The sequence below is a fragment of the Zootermopsis nevadensis genome, unplaced genomic scaffold (assembly GCF_977971745.1).
Source record: "Zootermopsis nevadensis isolate Lab colony 2312 unplaced genomic scaffold, Znev_1.0 Znev_ptg000017l, whole genome shotgun sequence".
Taxonomy (NCBI): domain Eukaryota; kingdom Metazoa; phylum Arthropoda; class Insecta; order Blattodea; family Termopsidae; genus Zootermopsis; species Zootermopsis nevadensis.
In genome coordinates, this window is record NW_028259149.1 from 13,934,174 (window position 1) to 13,959,424 (window position 25,251).

At 38.7% G+C, this 25,251-nt stretch overlaps 2 protein-coding genes across 2 annotated transcripts in view; one reads left to right on the forward strand and one right to left on the reverse strand.

Annotated features, from left to right (window-relative positions):
• Positions 1-1,961: 1,961 nt before the first annotated feature.
• Positions 1,962-25,251, forward strand: part of LOC110829056 (splicing factor YJU2) — a 159,502-nt gene continuing 136,212 nt past the window's right edge. Inside the window, exon 1 of the mRNA XM_087350883.1 lies at positions 1,962-2,199. The gene's annotated coding sequence lies outside the window, so the exon portion shown is untranslated. The remainder of the gene's footprint in view (positions 2,200-25,251) is intronic.
• The window catches only part of LOC110829058 (G1/S-specific cyclin-D2), a 42,213-nt gene continuing 22,682 nt past the window's right edge, over positions 5,721-25,251 (reverse strand). Inside the window, exons 4-5 of the mRNA XM_022062364.2 lie at positions 11,944-12,089; positions 5,721-9,572 (exon numbers count right to left, since the gene is read on the reverse strand). Coding sequence (XP_021918056.1) covers positions 9,333-9,572; positions 11,944-12,089 — 386 coding nt within the window. The 3' untranslated portion in view covers positions 5,721-9,332. The remainder of the gene's footprint in view (positions 9,573-11,943; positions 12,090-25,251) is intronic.

The following is a 25,251-nucleotide window of genomic DNA, read 5'->3' on the forward strand; positions in this document are numbered from 1 at the left end:
GTCTTAATTAAGGTGGTGACTGAGGAAGATTATGAAAACCTCTGTCAGAATAGCCAGTCTCTGGGCTGGGAATTCCTGAATAAAAGCAGGAATTCTGATCACTAGACAGACACGTTCCTTTGAGAAAACAGGAATGGTGGTCAAGGTGTAAAGCAAATTTCATTTGAGAAGTTGTGTAGTCACTCGGCTGTTCAAGAAATTCCTTACCTTTTATGGAACAATAAAGGTCATCACAAAGTCCACCATTGATCCCTATCCTGAGCCAGAAGAATCCAGTCTACACCCTCCCACTTACCCCTAGGTCTTCCAAATTGTCTCATTCTCCTTAATTTGATCATCCAAGTAACATTTGATAAATAGTACAAATTATGAAGTTCCTCATTACGCCGTTTTCTCCAGCATGCTGTCACTTTATCCCTTTGATCAAAATACAGGTGAAATTTTAGTTTTGTATTTTAATCTTTATGTTCTTAGATAACAGACAGGAAGAAAAAATAAACTTTTCCATATTTTGTGAAATGGACTATTAAAAATGCGACATAAAATATAGATTTCATTAAGGTTCATAACCTCACTTAACATTTTTAGTAACATGTGAAGTACAAACTAAACTAAAATAATTTTACACTTTTGCATACCTGACCACCAGGAAATTATTTGGTGGTTGGGGGTTCCCTAGATGCAGAAGCCTGACAGACTTGCATTATCATGTCTCTTCTGGAATTTTACATATTCTGCTGCACTCAAAGTATTTTCTCTCAGCTTTGTGAACATACCATTGGACTTCATTGTTTTTGAACATTTTCTTAAAATACCAAGCATTCCAAACATAACCTTGAAGCAAACTCACAGAAAAATATGAGTCTTTGCAAAGTATGAGTTCGCTCCTATAAAAGCGGACATTAAATTAAGCAAGACATGCCTGATAAACAACAAACAGTGGCAGATATCACATTAAAACTTTAATTTCCATACACTCGACAGAGTCTTCATAGGACTACAACAAGCAGTATACACACACATTACAAATGTAAATATAAATACGTGGTTGTTACAGCTTTGTACAGACGTCTTATTTTAAAAAAATATTATACAGAGCATAGTAATTGAAAAAATATAAGATTTGCAATATTTAATCATTTTTGATTAAAGTCATTTTATTTAACCAGTGGAAGAAGTGATATAAAACATCTTTTAATGGCAGCTTAAATACTTTTGTGTTATAATTTAAACTTATTATGGTAGATAGATGATTACTGAACAAGTATGTAAATTTTTTTCTGGAGTACACAATATCCACGTGTTCTTTCCATGTTAAGACACTAACAGTACACAGTTCTTTGACCCCCACATTCTACTCTGTTGGTGAATTTATATTAAGGTGCTAAGAAATTATTATCAGACTATAATCATATGCCACTGTAAATTGTACTATTGTATGTATGTGTACATATTTTATACATATGGAATATAACGTGTAGCCTCTATTATCGTAAAATTGATCATGAATTGGTAATAATCGGTGACAAAGCATGGCTTGTATAAAAGTGTTCGCCAACTCCCGAAAAAGGGGTTGTGGAAACTTTTGACGATTAAGTACGGGCATCTTACTTATCTTCCATGATGCACTATCACAAGAAAAAATATGGCACACGAGTACAACAAATATTACGCAATTAAAATCGCTAGAAATAGATTTCCAAAGTGATAGCCTGGTTGTCACAGTTTACGATACATGATGTTTGTCGGTAGCCAACTTTCATGTTGATATTCACCGCAGTGAAATTCGAACCACGATGTTGATCTAAGCTAAAGCGTAGCCTGATGAATAACCCAGTCGGTCCCTTAACTTGGCAATGTTCAGAAATGCGTCATGTGCATTCAGTGACGTAGGCAAATGTCTTATAAATCTAGTAAAAGTTTGACAGTCATTTGAGAAGCACCGTCATTTCGGTATCACCATTGCTAAAACACAAAGGTAGTGACGGTCTGAACATGCCCAACAAAGTTTCAGCTAACAAATGTAGTGTGTGGAAAAGTGAAACAGTGAAAGAACAATTTAAGAGTTTGGAGTTTGTGTATTATCTACGCTTTGACATGTGCTTGACAATAGTGTTCGCAAGAGCCTGTTGAAAATTAACCTCAGATGACCAATACGTCAAGATGGCACAGCTATTGGTATCGTACACAACATATAAGGTAAGATGTACGGACATATGTATGTGTAGTAAATCATTCTCCAGCTCTGTAATAACATTTTAATGTTATAGTAATATTACTCTTGATGTTCTAGTAGAACACATCAGAGTTATTTAGTACAAAATGGCATTGGAGTGGGGCAAACGAAGAAGTCAACGAAAGTAAATTTGATGGCCGCAAATATTATCGTGGGCATTTAATGTAATTAAATTAACGACTTTCATGGAAAATATTTATCTCCATCAAGAATTGAAGTTCCTAAGTATCATTAAAACATAATCATTAACATAATTATCAATAATCAATAACATAATTGAGAATCTAACATGCTAAAGAGGAACACAGAAGTTTTACTAGATGCTAGTAGACAGGTGGGGCTAGAAGTAAATTCAATAAAAACTAAGTACATGTTAGTATCTCGTCATCAGCAGACAGGCGGGAAAATTATCTTGGGATAAATCCTTTGAAAGGCTTTGGTTAATTCGATGATGAGCCTTCGGTTTGGTAAGCCATCTAGTTAGTTAGTTAATGTCTAACTTGCTCAGGGCAGTAAATTGCTCGAAGGTTATGAAATGATACTTTCCGCATTTTAACTGTGTTGGTTTAAATTTAAAAATCCGCAGATTAGTGAATATGAAGTCTGTAGAGGATTGTTAATAGGTCAGTATATGTGGATGTGTGGTGCATAAATATGAGTTATTTATAAAAATAAAAACACGTGAAGTTTCTGCCGCTAAATTTGATTATGCGGGATGACTCAAAATGGACAACTACGGAATGAATTTATGAAGATGGTCAAGCAATTTCGAGATATTTCACAAATAGCAGTAGAATGAGAAGTGTGGAGGTATTCAACTCGCGGACTGCATGCGGCCCTCCGATGTATTTTTTGCGGACCGAGTACATTTTGTAATTATTGTCACACGGATGAATTACTACCCGATTTCACAAACACGCTTTGTTCTTGTCGCCAGTGTTTTCCTCTATCAGTCCCCAGATCGCATGGTGTCTGCCGATGTGTTCTGTGCACCCACGCAAGTTTTACAACATTGTTACTGTATGTTGAAGAATACGTAATTTATATTTGTTTAGTTCTGTAATCACCGACAGGTATGGCCTCATTTCAATTACCAAATATGTTAATGAAAATTATTGGTTGGGTTAATTATGTGAGCCTGCTTGCAATACTTAGTAGCGTTTTTAATAAATTGCCAGCAAATTTAAATAGTCATTAAATGCCAGAGGCCAGCAGGTCCATGAGGCAGAGAACCGATGGTGTACGCTTATGTCCTTACCGGCGGAAAGAATCTTTTCAGTAATTACAGGGCGAAGAGGCAAAACTACTTACTTTTCTCAGAGAAAATATTATAGGGGAATACGTCAGTTTTGGCTCTAGTAGTGCGGTCAGGGCTATTTGAAGGGGCCTAACAAGGTCAAGGGTGCACCAGCAGTTGGTCTGAGTGCCTGGGATGAATGAAATTGCCCTCCCCAAGATCGATACATTACAACGAGTAGTTTTAATCAGATTACATTTGTGTTCTTAAAGAATTGCTTTATTTCTGAGAACACCTTCCGGTTAAGGCCTTAAGTGAAGTTCATTTAAGAGTTTCTGTTGTGGACCTTGTGAATATACTGTTTTTTAAACATTAATTTTGTTTGTAATAAGCAGAAAAGTAAAAGTCGACCTTGCGGTATGAACTCACCATTACAGTATCCCAGTACAGTCAAATACAACATACAGTACATTGCATAGTAATCGGAGATCACCTTCTAAAGCGCCTCAAACCACTGAATTTGGAAAACACAATCATATTTCCCAGGCTGCCTGAGACGGAATGTAAATGTGGTATAATCCCGAAGTTTGAGTTGTGACACTACACAGAGCATCCAGGATGACTTCCTTTATTTTCACAATAGTCTTATTGTACACCCGCTAATAAGTACCCAAAGAGTTGCGCTGATGTGTGTGTGTTTGATAAGAGGTAAAACTGAACCCCAGTATTAAATTCAAAGAATTAATTGCCGAGTGTTAACACATGGACCGTATTCAATTGCCTGCAGGCAATGTGGAAATCCAAAGACTGTGCCAGTGGAGCTAGTATACAATTCAAGGCCATGTGATCCCGCTTTCAACTTTACCGCCCCGTCTCTTGACCACTTCAAAAGCGTAGTCCTCGCCTGATTAAAAGGAAGGCCGAGTGAGACCAATGCCACGTTCACCCTGCGGGCAAATGTCAGGTTTCTCACCCAGTTCCATTCTATCGGTTTACACGTTGAGGCAAGAAAAAGGAGACAAGTTCCATCCTTAACACAAAATAAAGCACAGCTACGTCGCAGAGCCAGGGGCGGAGCGTTCATGTTAACCGTGCTGTCCAGTTAGCACTTTGAATATCGAAAAATTATGTCTTTGTCTTACTTTCCTGGTTCAATGGTACTTATACACTGAAACACAGCACGCTCGCTCGAGTGTTAGCCTCAAACAGCTGGCTAACGATGCATTTTATCTGATCGGCTCTGTTATGATCGTGTATGGAGTACCACTGAACCATGGAACTGATTTATTACTGTTCATTTTTTAAAAAAACAAAATCATCTGATCAGGCACATCAAGTGAAAACATAAGTCTTCCAACATTATGGAGACCGCATCTGTTTTTACCATTTATACAGTTGAAGTATTGTAATAAGTAGAAATAAATAAGACCAAAGTGTTAATGGAAATGGAAGTGTGAGTTCCCAATTCAAATATTTGTTACCTGCTTCCACCTAATACATTTTGTTTCATGTGTTAACATTCTGGAATTAATAATTCTTCAGATATATTTAGAGACTTTATTTTTACCTTTTTCACACATAAGACAGTGACAACTATTCTTAGTTTGGTGTCATCCCTACTTAACAATACTTCATATATGAGAAAATCGAGTGAGACCCACCATTTTGGGGTCTGTAGAATATATTCAGTCAGTACATGTAATTATGTATATTGAACAACTTTTGAACAGATTTTTTTCACAAGACACCCACTTACCATTATTTTAAAACAGGCATCTTTTTTATAATGGATGTGATACGATTGCCTTTGTGTTGGAATATGTCGAACAAGATGAGTTGAACGTGTAGCTTGGATCATTGACACAAATGTAATACTAAATATACTGGGGAAAGCCTCTTGGGAAGTATGGCACTTCAAGGACAGGGCATTAAATAATGATACAGGCTTTAGGGGAACAGGATGGGAATATGAAACACCCAGAGCTTTGATAATAATGGTATTGAAGCTTTAGGTTATTACCAGAATTATTAATCATCAGGGGTGGAAAAATCACGTCAACTGTGTCAGCCTGGCAAACACTTTTAAAATCTATAGATAACACATCTATCGTGGTTAACGTAAAGGCTCCACCCCTGTTAATAATATTTTGAACCAGAACTTCAAAATTAACTTGCATGCTTACATTAGTAGCACTGGCATTTTATAAATATGGCGTGGAATCTAGCGACTAAAGAAAGGGATGCAACTTTAAAAAATTCATTCTTTATTCTCTTTTTATAACTACATATCTCTTCAATGAAATTGCAGTAAAGTATAATTTTTTCATACTACCATGCAATTTTTATATCTGTATATAATATATGTAAAGTAATGTACAAAATCTGTAGGAAAGACTTGTATCCATCATTGATATGATGGATTATCAGAGCATTGAGGTATATCTGAAAATGTTACACTGAGTTCTGTTGTGGGGGTATTGGAACATGCATTGTTTGTTGTGACATCATAACTGATGTAAGTTGTTGTTGAAAAGAATAGGCATCACTGAGAAATTGGCAGCATTTGTTCATCGTGTGCAGATACATGTGTTCTGCATAGTACTCTTAGCAATTACATAGAAAACAAATTCAATATATGTAACATATTTCATAACATTTTTAAAAACTTATTTCATATTACATCTGAGTCAAATTGAGTCATAAATCACAAGATTCTTCACACCTTTCCCCAATCACACATGTTAAGGTACATTCAGCTTTCCTTATTTAAATTTTCCCCATATGCGATATTTAAGAGCCATTCAGTACAGCCTGTCTTCTCGACACATTCTCAGCCAAACATGTCATTCAAATTCATGACATTTTAACTTTTATAAAGATATACTGTGTTTAATACAGTTTTGATCAAATTGCTGTAATATTCAAGAGTCACTGTCCATCGTAAAGCCAATTTAAAAATATCCAACAGTCATTTAAATCATTTGATGACCAGTAAACTGATAGGGTGAAGTACATTCTGCCAGCTTGCCGTGATCTGATCTTGCCAGTACTCAAAAGTCAAGTTTTCAGCCGCATGCAATTAATATATGTGGAACAGATGACACAACAGTGCAAAATGTTTCTTTTCTGGACGCTTTCCGCCCATTACCCTGGGCTCAGATGTGTTCCAGTCTTGATGGTTTCTGTAATCTGTAGCAGTAAGATGATCATAAATTGCTCTTCAATGTAATAAATTAGAAATCTGTACAGAATATAAGAGGCTTGTTTCCTTTGTATTCATATATCTGACCCCACATACACAAGAACTGGTATTATTACAAGTTACGACCTTGGCCTTGCATGCTGGTTGTTCCACATTTGCTCTCTACTGATGCTCCCAGCTTCTGGGCATTTGTGAAATGTAATTTCCCTTAGGAATACATTAGTAATTTTGTTTTCTGAAATAATTTTTAAATTACATTCTTATTTGGATTTCTAAAAATAACAGTTTAGCTTAGTCTTCTACAGTACCTGATCACCATACTGACAAACATAGGTTATACTACACAAGCGAATGTGGTACTGTAAGACAAACTTGCTGGTAAAATTAGACATTGTTACATTATTGTAAAAGTGACAATTATATTCGTCAAGAAATCTAAACAATTAGATGTGCACAGGACCAAAGGCATCACTGCTAGTATAATCTAAATGATATATTGCATTATCCATTCATTTATGATATTTTCATTGATCCAGACACATTAGTCGGCTTCAGTAAAAGTTCGCTGTTTTCTCTTTTGCTAATTGGAAACAATCACATATAAAAGTGTTGTGACAAATTTTGGAATGTGTACCTTTTGGTCTTACAATCATCATTCACACATTTAAACATCAATCTATATCATACACATAAACAATCAATTTTGGTACATTTTCTTTCATTTTATATATATATATATATATATATAAAACACAATTATACCTTCTATAATTCTCCCAAATTAACATATTATTTTACATAATTTATTTCGTAAGTAATTTTATGAGTAGTGTAATGACTAAATGGCTAAATTATTTGATAAAACAATAGCCCAGTGTTAAGTACAGTTAACTACATTTTGCAATAACTATTATTAATGAACAATATAAGTGGAAGACTAAGATAAATAGTAACATTTCATTGACATCAGTGCATATTTTGTTTTCAGTAAGAAGGGAATAAACCTTCTTTAACAGTCTTTAAGTAAAATGCATCACTGTAGTAAAATTGAAAAAATTTGGCTTGTATGTGTGTGAAAAAACAAGCCCAGGCAATTATATAATTCATGATTTATTTTGTCCCTCACTTCTGTCTAAATGTAAGTTGGTCTGTCTTGAATACTTGGAATAGTGTTTAACCCTTTGCTATTACAGAAAAAAGACATTACTTTGCTACTATGCAAGTCACCTGATATCAAAACAGTGTTAATTATATTATGTGGACAAGGTAAACCATGAAGCCCTAAAGATTCGGTAATTGTAGAGTTGTATTATTATTGCTATTACCAGTGCCACTTAAACCATTTCACAGCCACAGTCTGGCCTAATGAACAAACACAGGCCACAATGCAAATTTTTGCCGGTCAGTATTTGAAAAATTGTTCATCTTTCCTGAATGAAAATTTGTCATCTTCTGACACCGTTTCTCTGCATTTGTAACTTATAAGTTTCACAAATTTATTTACTGTATAAAACAGTATTATGTCACACAGCCTACAGTGTTGTATTCCATGAATTTTTAAGAAATTTTAAGCAAAAATATTGATCATATTCCTAAACATTGGGTCAATATGTTGTACCATGCTGCAAAGACACAGCTTGGAGCGCTAACTTATAAAAACTAAACTTGGCATTAAAGGGGTTAAAACCAGCATTCAAGCATTTGACAGAATCACATACATAGACAGAGCAATACAGTTTGAAATGGTGTCTGTTATACTACTTAGGAACCCATATAAAAATTATAAAGTTTGTATATTTATAACTTTTTACACTTACGATTAATAGTAACCATAATCAGATCGTATGTACAAAAATGACTCAGTGACTAAAGCATTTTTATTATTTTTCATATAACTAAATAATTGATATTAGTATATTTTTAAAGAAGCGTATTTAATTGCCTTCCCCTTGCGAAGTGAGGCTCTCATTATTCCATGTTCTCGAAGTGTAGTTACAGTTAGCTTCGTGGAATTGAGTCACAGTATCACACTAGGTCCTAAACAACACTTCATTTGTCATAATCATACTTCCAAATACAGAGAACCTCCTTCAGTCATATTGTAATCTTGCCATTTATGCAGTAAGGAAGCTGCGTTGCCTTTGTACCTTAATATTTACTCTTGTTCTTGATATTAAATTTATTTGAACATGTTTTATTTGTATAATGCTCCTTCTGTCAGGGTTTTCATGTACTGGTATGCAATAGTACAATCTACTAGCACCCTACTCGTTTGTAAACTCAAACGAGAATAGCCAAAGGTGAAATAAGGATAACTTTTTTGCTTCCTTTCTACACGTAGATGGAACTCCCCATTGCAACCCTCCGCGGTCACAACTACATACCCGCACCTTTGTAGAAAAAAAGGACTGTAACGCATTGAATGTTGGTATCTTTGGAAAATCCTGTTAAATACATAAACACACACATACATAGATACACACATACACACATACATTCGTAGTTCTCCTTGTAACACTTGAACGCTATTTCACTGTCAACAGTACTTTTGTAGGTAGAAATAGAATGAAAGGACCAGTGGCTTCCATCTTGTGCTGTCTTGATGTGATGCTCTTCTGCAGATATCTTCATGACCAGAATTTGTCACAAAGTCTTCATCAGAAATGAACATCCCGCACATCTGTTGGTGTTCCAGCTTTCCCATGCTCCATAATCTTCTCTGTTCCTCCAGACAGTGGTGATGAGTGATCCAAATTTGATCTAGAATTAATCCCCGTGCTACTATTTATAGTGCTTCCCCCGTTTCCCGAAGAACCTCCATTGCAGCCAGCTTCTAGACTGTTCATGGTACCTGTTACCATATCTTCCAGTAGGTGCAGACATCCTTGTAGGTACTCCTAAAACAATAAAGTCACAAATGGTACATCAAATTTGACAAAATCTCTAACATGCAAAGGTAAATAAGTTTAGCTTTATTTAAATTTAACTGTCCTGAACTGCGCCTAATTTGTTTGACTGTATACAGTGTTTTTTAATTGTTCATGCATATGAACAAATACTATCAAAGCACTTCAACATTAAATTAAAGAACCCTTACAGTACAAAATAAAGTATAATTAAAAAATTAAACACAATAAAATATTTAAAATAGAAACAAAAAATTAATTAAAAATAATCTGTTATCAGAGTATAATGTATTGTGCAGACAAGCACTAGTAGCCGAAGGGCAATTTAAAATATGATTTAGTGAAACATTGTTTCCAGAATATATTACTATTCATGCAGATGCTATTTGCCGTTGATGTGCATCTAGCATAAGTTACATGTTTAAGAACTGACAATGAAATATTCTCAGATTGTGAGTAGGAACATAAAGACCAACAGGTTTCTGAATAAAAGACCAGAAGTCAGTGAGGACAGTTCTAAACAGGATTTGCTGAGTTCATATTAGAAAACCAACATATTCATTTTGGTAGTGAAAGAAATAACTTTGGTTTTATTAATGAGTTTCATGAAGTCAGCAAGCAGTCCACCGACTATGCATATCAGATTTATATACAGAAGTCATATGAAGATGCAACAGAATGGAAGATGAAGATTTCTGTCTCTGGGTTGTTGCGCTGTGTAGTCTGGTCGATGTTAACCAACGTTTCAGAGGTCATACTGCCTCCATCATCAGGGCAATGAGTATGAAGATTTCTGTCTCTGGGTTGTTGCGCTATGTAGTCTGGTCGATGTTTACCAACGTTTCAGAGGTCATACTACCTCCGTCATCAGGGCGATCGCTGGTAAACATCTACCATACTACACAGCGCAAAAACCCAAAAGACAGAGATCTTCATACTCACCGCTGTGAAAACCTCAAATCTTACAATGACATAAAGCCTTTGTCTTCCCCCTCCTGGGAACTGAACCCAAGTCATCCAGTCTCTGTATTTACTGTGCTATCCCAGCTCACAATAATAACAATGTCTCATTTTCATCCAGTTGCCTCATGGCCACGTTCAATGCATTGTGGGTTAGATGTTTAAAGTAATCTTCCCCTCCACTCCACACTTTTTTTTACTTCCTCTCTAACCATGTGTGCCCAGAGAAGGGCACCTGTTACAAGTACATAAACTGTTTTAATACATATCTACTTGTGTGTATAAAATCTTTACAACACAAAATTATGGCTTAGATGAAGGCATATTTTAGTAACTAAACTACACAATGAATTATACAAGAAACTGCAAACAATCTTAGAACTGAGCATGAGATCCAATTTGGAAATATCTGGTACCAATGGTTTTAGTACCCCACATATTTTCTTCCCATACTAGAGAGACTTAAGCAAGTTAATGTGCTTCAAAAGGAAAATTTTATGGAAAATCTTTGGTCCCCTAAAGAATAATGATGGATCGTATAGAAGTAGATATAACGCGGAGTTAGGAGATATATTAAATCGCAACGGTTAAGATGGGCGGAACATGTGGTCAGAATGGGAGAGGATAGACTGCCACATTTGGTATTAAACCAGAAATTGTGGGGAACAAGACCTAAAGGAAGACCAAGGGGAGGGTGGATTGATGCGATAGAGGAAGATATGAGAAGGATGAAAGTGTGCAACTGGAAGAAGGTAGCTCAAGACAGGAAGCCAGAGCCCACCAAGGGCTGTAGTGCAAGAGAAGAAGACTATAGAGACTTATCAATGAGCTGAATGAAACTAAAGTATGTATGATTTGAGGTTTTCACAGCGGTGAGAATGAAGATTTCTGTCTTCTGGGCTATTGCGCTGGTAAACATCTACTATACTACATGGTGCAACAACACAGAAGACAGAAATCTTGAAACTAAAGTAGTTCCGCCATCTCATTATTATCCTTCCACCTCCATTTTAGTATTGTACATGACCACTTTTCCACAAGACAATGTTGAAGACGTGTAATATTTGGTAGCAGCCAATATACATTTTCGTTATCAATTTCTGACTTGCAGTGATCATAAATACACGATCTATTTCCTGTGAAGTGTAGATGATAACCCTTTCATTAAGCAGAAACGTCAGATAATATGGAAGGCTAATAGAAAATAAGAAAAATCTCAAAAAAGAATAGTATTTCACATAATGTAAATTTGTAAATGAAAGAGTTTACCTTCTGTAAGAAATTAGTCATGGGTATTTGCTTCTAAGCTGGACAAAATGGATTGTCAAACAAGTCGAAGGTCAGGTAACATGGACTCTACTGTATTCTTCTCAGTGGACTCTATCAAAGTTCCTCAACTTACCCTCTCTATGGCTGTGATCATATGCAGTCTGTCCAGCAGCTGGTTGAGTGAACACCCGCTCTTCACAGTCCATTCCAAGCCATCAAGAGCTGCAGCTATACTCGCAGCAGCGATTATACTTGGCGTATACATGGAGAATGAATAATCTGCAACAGAAACAATGCAATGTGTTCAGTGTTTTCAAAGGCATGCCATGCATTTCGAATTCAAATCCAGTTTCATACTTTGTGTTACCAGTTCATAGCAGTGAGATTTTGTTCATGTGTTTTGTTATCTCATCAGCATATGATCCTGTTCTTCCACAATTTCTTGTGGTCTTGATATTGTGCATATTTCTATATATTTGTTGCTTAGAAGTTTCTTCAGAATCTCCATTTTAATCTTAATATTTTGCTGCTTAGGACAGTCATATGATGTATGCTGAGCTGGGTGGGTAATGTAGCATATACGGGAAATATGAAATGCACACAAATAATCCAGTCGGTGATACTGAAGGAAACAGCTCACTTGGAATACCTAGACATAGATTTGAGGATCTTGGAGAAATCGGTTATGAGGTGTGGACTGGATTAAACTGACTCACGAGTTTCTAGTAGCAGGCTGTTGTGAACATGACAAGGTGTTTTTAACAAACTTCGAGATTCCCAACTTCTAAGGAAGGACTAATCTGTACTTTTCCCACAATACTGATTTAAGCAGGGTTACAAAGTATACGGTGGACTTGATATTAAATACCAAAACATGACAGTTGTGTTGTATGGTAACGCTATTTTCCTTTGATTAGCTCATAGATACGCTGACCATGCTCCTCTTAATATTTCCCAGCTGGAGGCGTTACTGAATTAAGGCGGTAGAGTAGGTAGTTCAAAGTCATCATCATGCTGGGAACACCCTACTAGGGCCTCCATCGCAGCAGAAGAGAATGCAATATAGTTCCAGTCAAGAAAAATCATAACACAAGCAGACCGCCAGCATGTTTGGCCTGGAGCGATCATTAGAACAAAAGTGACACATAGGTTTGCTGCATTACAATGGTCTGGTGTGGTAGGACGTTTCGGGGCTGTCCGCCTCTGTCCGTAGGCTACCTATTCTGTTGGGGCCTTTAAATAAAGTTTAACTGGACTCATATTGTCTCTGTTCCCGTCTTCAGACAGTATGAAAGCGTATGGGACCCGTTAGATAAAATTAATTGTGAAGATTACTCAGAGCGACATCTTAGAAAGTAATATTCATACTCGCCGATGAAATCTTGTCACTCGGCATTTGCCGACTGTTCGCCTTTCTTCGAGTAAAAGCAAACGAGTCCTACTCTGGAGCCTGTTAAATGAAACTAGCCAGTAAAACTAAACACAGGCTAGCTGCGTCTTCAGGCAAAGGCGACCGTCACAAGCCCTCATTACGAGACCCCCTACTAACGAAAGTGGTTAAACAAACCACAATATAAACGAATCGATAAATTCTTGCTCTATAGAGTGTTTCTCTCGCAACGATTGATCAGTGGCCTTCACTTGTTTTCACCCTACATTTAGATTTAAATTTCTCTTGTGTGGTGTTTTATATTAAATACACGGTACATTAAAATTAGATTTCTGAGGAAATTTGACTTTGCGTGTTCGGTGATTACAGGATATTGTATTAATAACGGTCGTAAAACAAATACATTTCCGCTATAGTTAATGGGGGCTGTTGTTGGCAACGTTTTTAATGGTGAATTGTACCAATTGTAATGCACGCGAGTTCCAACCCAGTCACTTGCCGAAGATAAATAGAATTACTGTGACAATATTTCAGTTTATGAAAGTATCAAAACTAGGAATTAAATCCCCCACGGATCTGTAGCTAAGAGACGGAATATTTAAAAAAAGTAGAACTGCCACACTTTGTACCGCACCATAAACTAAATATATAAAAACCCAAAGACTCTTTATCTCTCAAGCATTACTCCTAATGTTAAGCAGATTTCCGAATAAACAAAAAAATCTTCTCATTAGAAATGCAGAAAGTAAGACATTTGTCGCTACCGTTAGAACATTTAACCATTTCCGGTCTGTTTACTTCTGTAAAGTTTTCTTCATGGCCCATCTCCCGTCAGGTGGAGTGTTAGTAACAGAAGGGGTTGAGGAACACTGGCTGGCTGCCTTCAGGTAATAGTTGTGTGGGGGTCTGTCTAGTCCTTGCCAGGAGGTCCAGACTGTATCCCCACCAAATTTCCATATGCATTCTCCCGCATCCCAGCTACTTCATCAGCCTATCGTTATGTCCTAGATTTAGATTTCTTAAGCCCATAAACCAAATTCAGCCGTAAACACGATTAGAGGCCATCTTCGACGCCATTTGCACAAAAACCCACCGCTGGTTACACGTACAATTTTGTATTTCCATATAAACCTACGTCTCTTAAGCGGTTTATTTCCTTTGTGTGTACTTCTTATTCCACTTTCATTTTGTACAAAATCACCACCAGCCCATCTGATTATCATTCAACCGATCACGAAACCTCCCATTTTGTGGAACCGAGAGTTTATTCTTCACTGCAGAGGCTGCCATCAAACGTCGTAATTCAGAAACAGTACGGGAGTCAGTGTTGTATCTTGATAGCAGTTTCCTTCCTCGCCCCTGCACCACGTACGATACATATTCCTGATACACGGTATATTAAAGAAGTTGTTTTGACATTCGTTTGCTTGAAAGTGCGTCTGTCATTCACAAAACTTTTAGAATCTTCCTTTGTTTCCTTGCCTTTATTCGGCGGTGCCCGAATTTATAACTTGTGCTGGGCAAGGCCGTGGTCTAGGCAACACGGAGTTTTCCTCCGTGGCATCCCAACAATTACTCCATTCACACACAGAAGAAGGCAATGGCAAACCACTTCTGGATCATCTGCCAAGAACGTATATGAACAGGTCCCAGTCCGAGAAAAGGATGGAAGGATCCTGTTCATATGGACCTGTCGTCAGACAGAACACTAAATAAAAAATAATAATAATAATAATTTAGTTCCTTTTTCTAAAACACTTCATATTAAATTTCGCCACGGCAATTACTTCGTACAAACGTTACAGTCAATTCAATAGAATACTTTAAAATTAGATAAACCAAGGTACAGAATACGAACTAGTATTCTCAGTAACATTGTTGCATATGAACGTAATGGAAGCGATATCAAATAGTAAAGTGGAATTGTCACAAGTGGTGATTTGAAAAAAGAAGACGTATTAAAGAACTAAATTGTATTTTGATATTAAGTAGGATTTGAGGTTCTCACGGTGGAGAGTACGAAGATGGATGTCATCTGGGATGTAGCACCGTGTAGTCTGGTAGAAGTTAATCAACGTCGCCGCCCTGATGATGGAAGTAGCAAGGACCTTTGAAAGTTCTACCAGACTACACGGCGCTAAAACCCTGAAGACAGCCATCTTATTTTGATGTTATTTATAGCACGCACTGTCAGCAGTGTTGGCTTAACAATTAGTGCATTTTTCACCAGTTTCAGTAACTTGAATGTGCTTCCGGGTCTTAACAGAGATATCTCCTTTAAACCGACGGTTGCAACAGTCGTAATGGATATTTTGCCCAACAAGACAATGCATCACGTCAGCTTCTACGAAAACAAAACTGATAAAACGTTTGCATATTGCGAGAGAAGAGAATATCGTCGTCGATGTGTGGCACTCTGTAGTGTGGGTCTCGGTTAATTGCAGTACCAGCACATATAGACGATACGCCACTGGTGGGGGGGGGGCCTTTCTGTACTAGCCAAAATCCTATTACTTGTGTGAATCCAGTGAACTGATCCACATAGGCCACTGATGCTCTTGGCCTCAGACGTCTGTGCCTGCCCTTGGAATCCAGGACTACTCTCAGACGGCATTTCAGGACACGCCGTGAACTTGTCTTTCCCATCGTGTCTGATTATCAACTGTTTCATGCTTGTTTGGACTTATTTCGTTTATTTTACGACGCTGTATGTGATATATGGCAGAAAGATTCTGACAAATGAATCGCTGGGTTGGCATGAAGTTATCTGCCAACCTGGATATGTGTGTCCCAAAATTCACCTGACGGTAATGAAATATATGAGAAACGTTAATACAGGATAACTTACTGGCCAATGGTCATGAATAGAACCAAAAATCGAACAGTCTGATTTGATGGCAACGCTCTAGAGTTGTATTTGAGAAGTTGTTGGTTCAAATCTCCACTTTTCTTGTAACCATATCAGAAAAATAAAGACTGTACATTCTTCAGTCAAGTTACAGTTCACTCTGACAAGACGTACTTTTGTGTTGGGTTTCCTGGCTTGCAGCAGACAGTCTCGTAGGTAAAAGGCATTACATCCGTGTTCAATATATGGTAGATATTCATCGCCACGAAACCTCAAATCTCAAAAACGTATTCTATAAACACTCCGTTAGGTCGTGTGGTCTTCAGCGCCTCTACAACGGGAACCGCCTTTTTATGACGGACGGATCCCCATCATTTGCTGTCTTGTTTCCTCATCAAACTGACCTGCGCTGGACAGTTGTGTTTCGATTCCCGGTAGTGGTTTTCCACTTGGCATCACAAGAACCCCACTCAATCTCCTACCTAACGCCACCGTCGGCTGTATTCCCACAGGCAAAGTGGCATGCCTCCATAACAGATTACTTTTTACACGGGTGCAATCCCCCCCCCCCCCCCACACACACACACACACACACACACCTACAAGCACGAATCTCGCCCGATCAAATTGGAGATCAACTGCTGATGCTAACTGATCCTCATGAACTTGTGTTCTGACCTCTTGCTAATTGCTCTTTCAAAATGCAGACACTTCATTCAATTCTAAAGGGTTCCGATGATGGTGGATTACTTTTGTTTTCATCGTCATTTTTAAAAGACGATGGGAAAAAGTCCAGGTAGCGAATAATTTAAAGTTAAAATATCTACTTCCTCATTAAAATTGGTTCCATAATTCTGTTTCCAGTAATAAGTTTCGTGCTCTAGTATGACCCGCGGTCTGCCAAGAGCTCTTACTGTACGTCGTTCAAACAAGTTTTAGCCTATGTCCATGTCTGCTTACTCGTTCTGCAGCCATATACACATTTACGACTTATTAAAGAATGGAAATGATGCCATTGTCAGTTGCCTAGACGGTCATCGCTGGGCGGAGACTCGGTTCGGTCCCGTGTCGAGCGAGATTCGTAGTGGACAAGTAAAACTGCTAGTGTTGCTCGTATAGTCGTCATTACACCATGTTCTATACTCATTCATAGCCAAATCGTCCCCGTACGATAGTCCCGACCACGCAGCACTGTATCATATACCCTACGACCGACGTTTCGGGCCTCAGCTCTGACCTCACACTTGATTTGATTGGAAATGAAGAAATTTAGTTCGCTTTTTCCGCTGTTAGAAGCATTTCTGGAAATTTCATGTACTGTTATCAAAGTAATTATTCTTTGACAGAATATACAATCGACTTAACAAAGAATTTCCTGTACTACAGAGTGAGTGTGTGAGTTATCAAAGTTATTACTGCAAAACTGCGAAAGAATTCAAATTGTACCAGACGAACGGCCCGTTGCAAACAACGGGACAAAAGTATCAGAAATAGTGCCAGATAACAGCTTACAAACGTGGCATTCGATAACTTTTACCTTTCCTCAAACGTCAAAATAACCTCATTCAAGGATTGCTGGCGCATTAAACGTATGTATTAATGATACGATAGTCGGGGCAGATTGTAAATTGATCGGGTTTCATTCGGGCTGCAATAAAGGGAAGTCGGGCTTAGGTTGGGTACGAGTAACGCACTTGAAGATAACCTTAGGTCTCGGGCCAAATGCTCCTCGAGTCGGGTCGTGTGAAATTCTAAAATTTCTGCCCTTGCAGACGTGTACCTTCTGGGTTTTTAAGGGACGAGGAGTAGAGGGGACAGGCAGGCTGTATGATCGTATTTCAGATGTCAATACATGCGATTCGGATTTAAAACTGCTAGACACTGCTGCAGTTCTTCGATCTAGATTTATTCAACACCACACAGACAAATGTTACTGTAACCGAGACAGTCGGATAAAGAGGTAATGTTTATTGCAAAGGAAGCCCGTACAATAACACATTTTCTCACATCCTCAAAAAGCTCGCCATCTAGAGCCGAGGCTAAGAACGCGTTAACTCTCGCATGTCTTAACGTTGTTGCTCTCGATTAAGCACTGGGACGTAGCTCTCGAACTAGGTCAATGTAAGCCGTCAGCTTCACGCTCCGGTCGTTATATTCCCACGGAAAGAATACTCGCGTTCCCTGCAGTCTACAAAGGATGGGACTCGGAGTCGGTCTAGACACAGGGATGGCGGGTCCGTTTTGAGAAGCTGATAGTAGCTCAGCTAGTCAACGAATTCCCCGCATGTTGTAGAACCTGAAGGTTCATTGCCATGACCACAACAGCCTGCCACCGGTACCAAACCTGAGTCTTCAAAGTCCTCTTTATCTGCGTTCTTACTTAAAGGCGAGAGATTAAATTTTACATTTATACAAAATAAAAGGTAAAATTAGTCTTAATCTATGCGTTTTTAGGTAACATATGGTATCAAAAAATATTCTGATGGTCGCAAGCATTTCTTAAATTATTCAAGCAAACAGTTTGATTTTTTACCATTATTCCCAAATATTTGGACTTTGCAATTTCTTCGGAAAATTTATTAACCTTCTTCCTGATGTATGGTAATGAGACACGAGCATACGTAAGTTTTCTCTGATTTTACTACTAGACAAACTTCCTCTCCAACATCTAACACAGCTTCTGTGTTTTTACTTTATCTAATTTTAGTTTTAGCCTAATAAATTAACATTATCAGTAAAGACCAGAGGCTGACGTCTTCGAACCAATTCCAGCCACTGTCTGTTTTCTTGGACTTTCCTGTTGGGTGTATTCCAAAGCAAAGTTGAAAACAAATGGTGATGTAAAATCTCCTCTTTACACATCATTATGAATGTAAAATGCATCAGTCAACTGTTTACTTTTACGGACTGGACTACGGGTTTCGTTTAAACAAAATGTAATTATGTAAGATTTGAGGTTTCCACAGCGGTGAGGATGAAGATTTCTGTCTTCTGGGTTGTTGCGCGATGACGGAGGCAGTATGACCTCCGAAACGTTGGTAAACATCTACCAGACTACACGGCGCAACAACCCAGAAGACAGAAATCTTCATACTCTGATGACGGAGGCAGTATGACCTCCGAAACGTTGGTAAACATCTACCAGACTACACGGCGCAACAACCCAGAAGACAGAAATCTTCATACTCTGATGACGGAGGCAGTATGACCTCCGAAACGTTGGTAAACATCTACCAGACTACACGGCGCAACAACCCAGAAGACAGAAATCTTCATACTCTGATGACGGAGGCAGTATGACCTCCGAAACGTTGGTAAACATCTACCAGACTACACGGCGCAACAACCCAGAAGACAGAAATCTTCATACTCTGATGACGGAGGCAGTATGACCTCCGAAACGTTGGTAAACATCGACCAGACTACACAGCGCAACAACCCAGAAGACAGAAATCTTCATCGCCCTGATGACGGAGGCAGTATGACCTCCGAAACGTTGGTAAACATCTACCAGACTACACGGCGCAACAACCCAGAAGACAGAAATCTTCATACTCTGATGATGGAGGCAGTATGACCTCTGAAACGTTGGTTAACATCGACCAGACTACACAGCGCAACAACCCAGAAGACAGAAATCTTCATACTCATCGCCCTGATGATGGAAGCAGTATGACCTCCGAAACGTTGGTAAACATCGACCAGACTACACAGCGCAACAACCCAGAAGACAGAAATCTTCATACTCATCGCCCTGATGATGGAGGCAGTATGACCTCTGAAACGTTGGTAAACATCGACCAGACTACACAGCGCAACAACCCAGAAGACAGAAATCTCCAAAATGTAATTAGGCACACAAAATTTCCGAAATGTACCGAATTCAATGATAACATTAGTGTACAAGCATAACAATTTCTCCTACAAAATTAATTCATGAAGAATAGGAGGGAACAGTAAAGAAAGGATACGGGAAAGGAGAAGGACTAAAAGCAGCAGATGGTGAAGAAGGGACTATAAAGAAGAGAATACAATAATGTGAAGGAGAAAAACGGATAATAGAAGAGGAGGGGAAGAATAAGGAAAAATTACGAGAGCTGAAAAAGAATGTCGAGAGGCAAGACAAGAGGAGGAGAGGAAAAACAGAAGAACGAGTAAGGACGAAGAAGTCAAAGTATTCAGCATGGTTGAACTTGTACTTCTGTATCCGGCTTGTTATACATTTAAATCACGTTCTAGTTCCAGCAGTTGCTTTAGAACACAACACGAACTTTCGAGGACTCGTGAATTCCTGCGTTACGTTTTCGTAAGAACTCCTTTGTGTTAGCACTGACAATACCGTCAGGCAAAAAACACTTTCCCGATTAGTGACACCTGAAATTTCGTCGTGTTCAGTGAATTGACACTGTTTTCAAACAGCGCTTCCGAGCCACCGATTCCCGCACGGAACCTCCGCATTGCGTATGTTCTGAGATGCCAAATGATTTTGAATTCCGTACCGATATCGTGTAGAGGTTTACAACGATATCGAATTGTTTTGCTTGCCAAATGCCCAATTTCCTCTCCAAACTGTTTTGTAACGGAGAGACTTCCATTTTTTCAGCACTTTAAATAAATGAGGGTAATTGTATGCTTCCAACAAACTGTGGGATATAACGATAAGTTGAATCAACTTCCTACCTAAATGGATACAGTATCGATTTATCAATAAATATCAACTCGCATCCGTTCTATCTCCTGTAGGTTAATTATAATGAGAACGGTTTCGAATAAAATATTTTAATGATATATAAAATATGACACAATTTGTAAAAGCCTTTCCAAACCTCAAAATAAACCACGTCAAAATCAAGTTCCTACACAATGTTGGCATCGAAGCCTAGTCCGTAGGGTTTTGTGGGTTGCGTGTAAGGGGAAGTTCCCGTTGGCCAGAGATTGGCTGGAATCAATGTACTGTAAGAAGCAGGACAAAGAAAGACTTCAGGTCTTCTTACGTTTTGGCTAAATTGCATTTCAAAACGTGGGCCTACATAAAATGAAAAGAGACATTAACATTAATAGATTCGCGTTTTCCCAAGAGCACAGCACACTCAACTTGCAGTCAAATAACACGTCAAAATGCCGCCAAAGTGAATGTATTCACCTCTTTTCGTGGGTAATAACGTAATTTCCCTACAAGATTAAATAATATTTCGCATCGAAGCGCTGTAAAACTGTGCTCCGGACTCGGGGAGCATCCAGTTTGAATCTCAGCCGGAATACCGTCTATCTGTACTGAGGTTCTGCAGTTTTCCTCAGTCTCCCCAAACAAATGTCGGGGTATGACATAACAGTTATTTCCCCAGTTCGTATGGTTTTCACTTGTTGGCTGGTCAATAAATTCCCTGTTTGTAGGGAATCTAGATATTCAACGCACGGTTCAGAAAAGTTGGACCGTTTTCCGAACGGGTTAAAGTAGTCCCACGTTATTCTGTTTCTGTAATATGAATTTTAATGTCATCCCTGGGTCTTGGTCCCTTCACATGAGAATTTCCGCGTAAAACTTATCATTCATGATTTCGTCAACCTAAAATTATGTGTGTAGAGCAACCTACATAATTCATGATTCTTTGACTCACTCTTTTCTTATAGTTTTATTTTCAATTCGATCTTCCTGTTCCTTTCTTTATTACCTTCATTTATTTCATTGTCTTCCTTACATTTCCTTCCTTCATTTTCTTTCTTCCAAATATTTTCTTCCTCCTTTATTTTTGTCTTGGTTTGAATTTAGTCTCTTCCCTTATTTATTCATCATATTCACCATTATTTATTTTTCTTTCTTCGCACTTTCTCTTTTTAGTTTTTTCTACCTCAGATTACCTTTCTCTTCCTTGCAGTTTTCCTTTGTTCCTTTCATCTCCAATTTCTTTTCCTTTCGTAATTTCTTTTCATTTGACAATTCGCATTCTCTGGTATGTAAGCCAGAACGAAATCAATTTGCCTTTTTACACAGCTCCCACTGAATTCCAGGAGGCGCCGTGCGCTCCCGCCATCTAGGGAACTCTGTGCATGACAATGATACGCCCGCCAGGCTGCTGTGATCACCATATCATCTCCGTCAACACAGCTCTCCGACAGAGACAAAGAGCGAGACGCTTTTTAGTGTTGTCGTAGCCTTGAAAACAGTTGAAAGATGTTGGCCCCAAACTTTTGGATGGAGGCTCCGCTTAGGGCGTGAGAAAAAATCCACACCCCGACACTCTTTCACCATCTCCCCTCCAGCTATCGAATATGATAAATCTTGCTGTATCCAGCTACACAGAACTCAAGCTCAGTCTGAATGCACATCTGACACAAATATCTTTATTTTTGGTGATTATTGTACGAAGAAGGAAGTCCTTACGCCACATTTCTTGTGGGGCGGCATCAGTTGTTAAATTCTCGTCCGAGGCAGTTGACTGACAGCCTCTATAGCACGCACGCATATCGAACACATTTCCTGTTGACTCGAAACGGTTATTTTTTTAAAAAAAACGCTTGAAAGGGTTTTTCCCCCTAAGGGTCGTCATGTTGCTGGTCTGTCGAAACTGCACCCTTCCGGTTAACTTCTGCAGACGAAGAATCTAGGTTAAGTATTGTTGTAATTCATTCGCATGTCCGCTCCGCAAGACACCACCAGGTCGTTGGTAAGGACGGAGAGGGGATTCGAAGCATCTCTCATAGAATGTTAGCCAATCTCAACAATAATAACTTAAAGTGACATCAGAGTACAAATGAAGTCCTGTAGTTGGACGTGGGGAAATACGGAACGACTCTGTGAATGACTTATCTATTGGAACCAACTTGGGTGAACTAGCTCTTACCAGTGAACTAGTCGGACCCATGACTAAGTAAATCTAAATACTCGTAACTCAGGAGCAGAGCCTTGAGAAACTAGTAATGTGCTCAGCTAGTCACGAAATTTCCAACCTATTATGGAACCCAAAGGTTCATTGCCGTATTCACAAGAGCCCGTTAATCTCCCTCCAAAATTAGCGTGAACAGGTACGACCTTTTTGAATGAACTTACACATTCTTCTGCCCTGAGATTCTGTGCAGCCAGTTTTGAAGAAAGCAGACTACAGGTACTATTTATTTTGGGAACAGTTATGTTGCAGAAGGAATAAGTGATAATATATGTTTGGTGTTTTTGGTAGTAACACAGGTAGGAAAGGATTCAAGCTGGATTATCATAAGATCCCTGTCCTCTGGGTTGTCGCGCCGTGTAGTCTGGTACAAGTTTACAGAAGCTTCATAGGCCTTCAATGCCTCCATCTTCAGGGCCCTTACAGCCATCTTCGGACTCACCGCTGTGAAAACCTCAAATCCTACATGGACTATCCTACATTGAACTTCGATCGCTTACTCAATTATGTTTATAATGTCGGTATTAAGGATCGGTGTGGTGTTACACCGTGCTAGCGGCTTTGTGCAAGTTCTTGAAGGGATTTTATCTGCCAACGGCATCATTTACCTGACGGATGAGGAGGAAAGTAAGCGGATTCAGGAGCCGGACTCCCGACGTCCAAAACTTTCGCGTGAGCGAGACCTCATTCTATGACACGCATCCGCTGATCCCGTGTAGAAGCATTTTGGGGGATCTCCAGTTGGACTTCAGATCCAACCACCACAACATATGTATTCATTTCGTTTTGTGCAACAAAATAGTTCTGTGAGATATTCTGAATGAAACCATTATCGGCTCACAGGAAACCCCATTTCCGATAATGCTTGTCTTCACTAGGTACACATGTGTGAAGTTCCCATCAACAGCCCTGGATATCCGATATTTGATATGTCGTCAATGAAACATAATGGCTTCCGTCTAATATATCACTGTATAAACAATGTTCAAACAAACTACCATATTACTTATACAAGCCTAATGAACAAAATTACGTCCCCACCGAAACCCCGAGGATAATATAAAGTGGTACTTCGCCAGGGCTATCATACACTTCGTGTGGGTCGTCACGTGTACTGAGCAAGGGTAGAATAATGCTTAGCAGGGGAATAGCGAAGAACGCGGAGAAAATTCTGCACCATCACCACATCGTCCACCCAGAATCTCACATGAAATCGTCTGCGAATGAATCCGTGTCTCCGCTGTGAAAAGCCAGCGTCTTAAGCGCCAGGATGAACAGATCGGCTACCACGACAAGAAAACGATCTCTTCGTTCACAGACACAAAGTTGCAGTTGGTAGTGGGAATGATACCTAAATGTTTGTTAATTTCTTCTGGTATTAAGTGACAAAGCATTCCTTCATTGACCGACACGCAGATGAGCGTAATCCTTTGTTTTATTCAATGATAGCGTTCTTTTGTTTTAACCAGTTTCTTTCCATATTGTAGACTTTTTGCAATTTACCTTCTACTATAAAATGTTTTAAAAAGAAACATCAGGGAAACCAAAAATGAACCACGCATTCACCGAACCACTAAAATTTCAGCATAATTATACAGGTTAACTATCTAATATACACCTTTTTACGGAATATAATGGTAACCCGTTAAGACTCGCGAGCGCTTCGTGTCCGAAGTCTAGTAAACTGGATAGAAATACATAATCTGGCAAAAATGCAGTCCATGCAGTGGTGATATTAAATACACGACTGTCAATAATAAAATAAGTTAAATGGAAATTCGCCCAGGTCTAAGCACCACTCCGCGCAAACTTATAAGCGTGTCCCGTAACTTTACGTCAATACCTCATAATCGTATTTCTGAGGTCATTCGCAGTCCGAAATGTCGTATGAACACAGGCTCGATTCACAATGGTTATAGTGCTATGAATACTTGATATTCAAGGTGACTTGAATCTCACGTAGACCCTCAGGGTCATTCCTGCGTCTTGTCATATCGAAAACTGGATGAAAAAGTTCCTCCCTTATGTTTATTTTGCGTTCATACACCAAGTTTTCCACGTGAGTCATTGCGTGAAAAATTCGGGGTAGTGAGGTCCGGTGACCTCAGTGGCCAATTCTGTGTACCACTACGAACAATATTCTGGTCAATAAATTAAAAATTCTGGTGCTCCGTCGCGCTTTGACTGAAATGTGGGATGTCCCGTCACAGTGGAAGTACACTGTAATCGTACTTTGTGTCGTTCAGATGTCTAATTTTTTCCAATACCTCTGTAACCGTTCAGAATCGAACTCATGTTCATGTGACATTTCTGACTAGA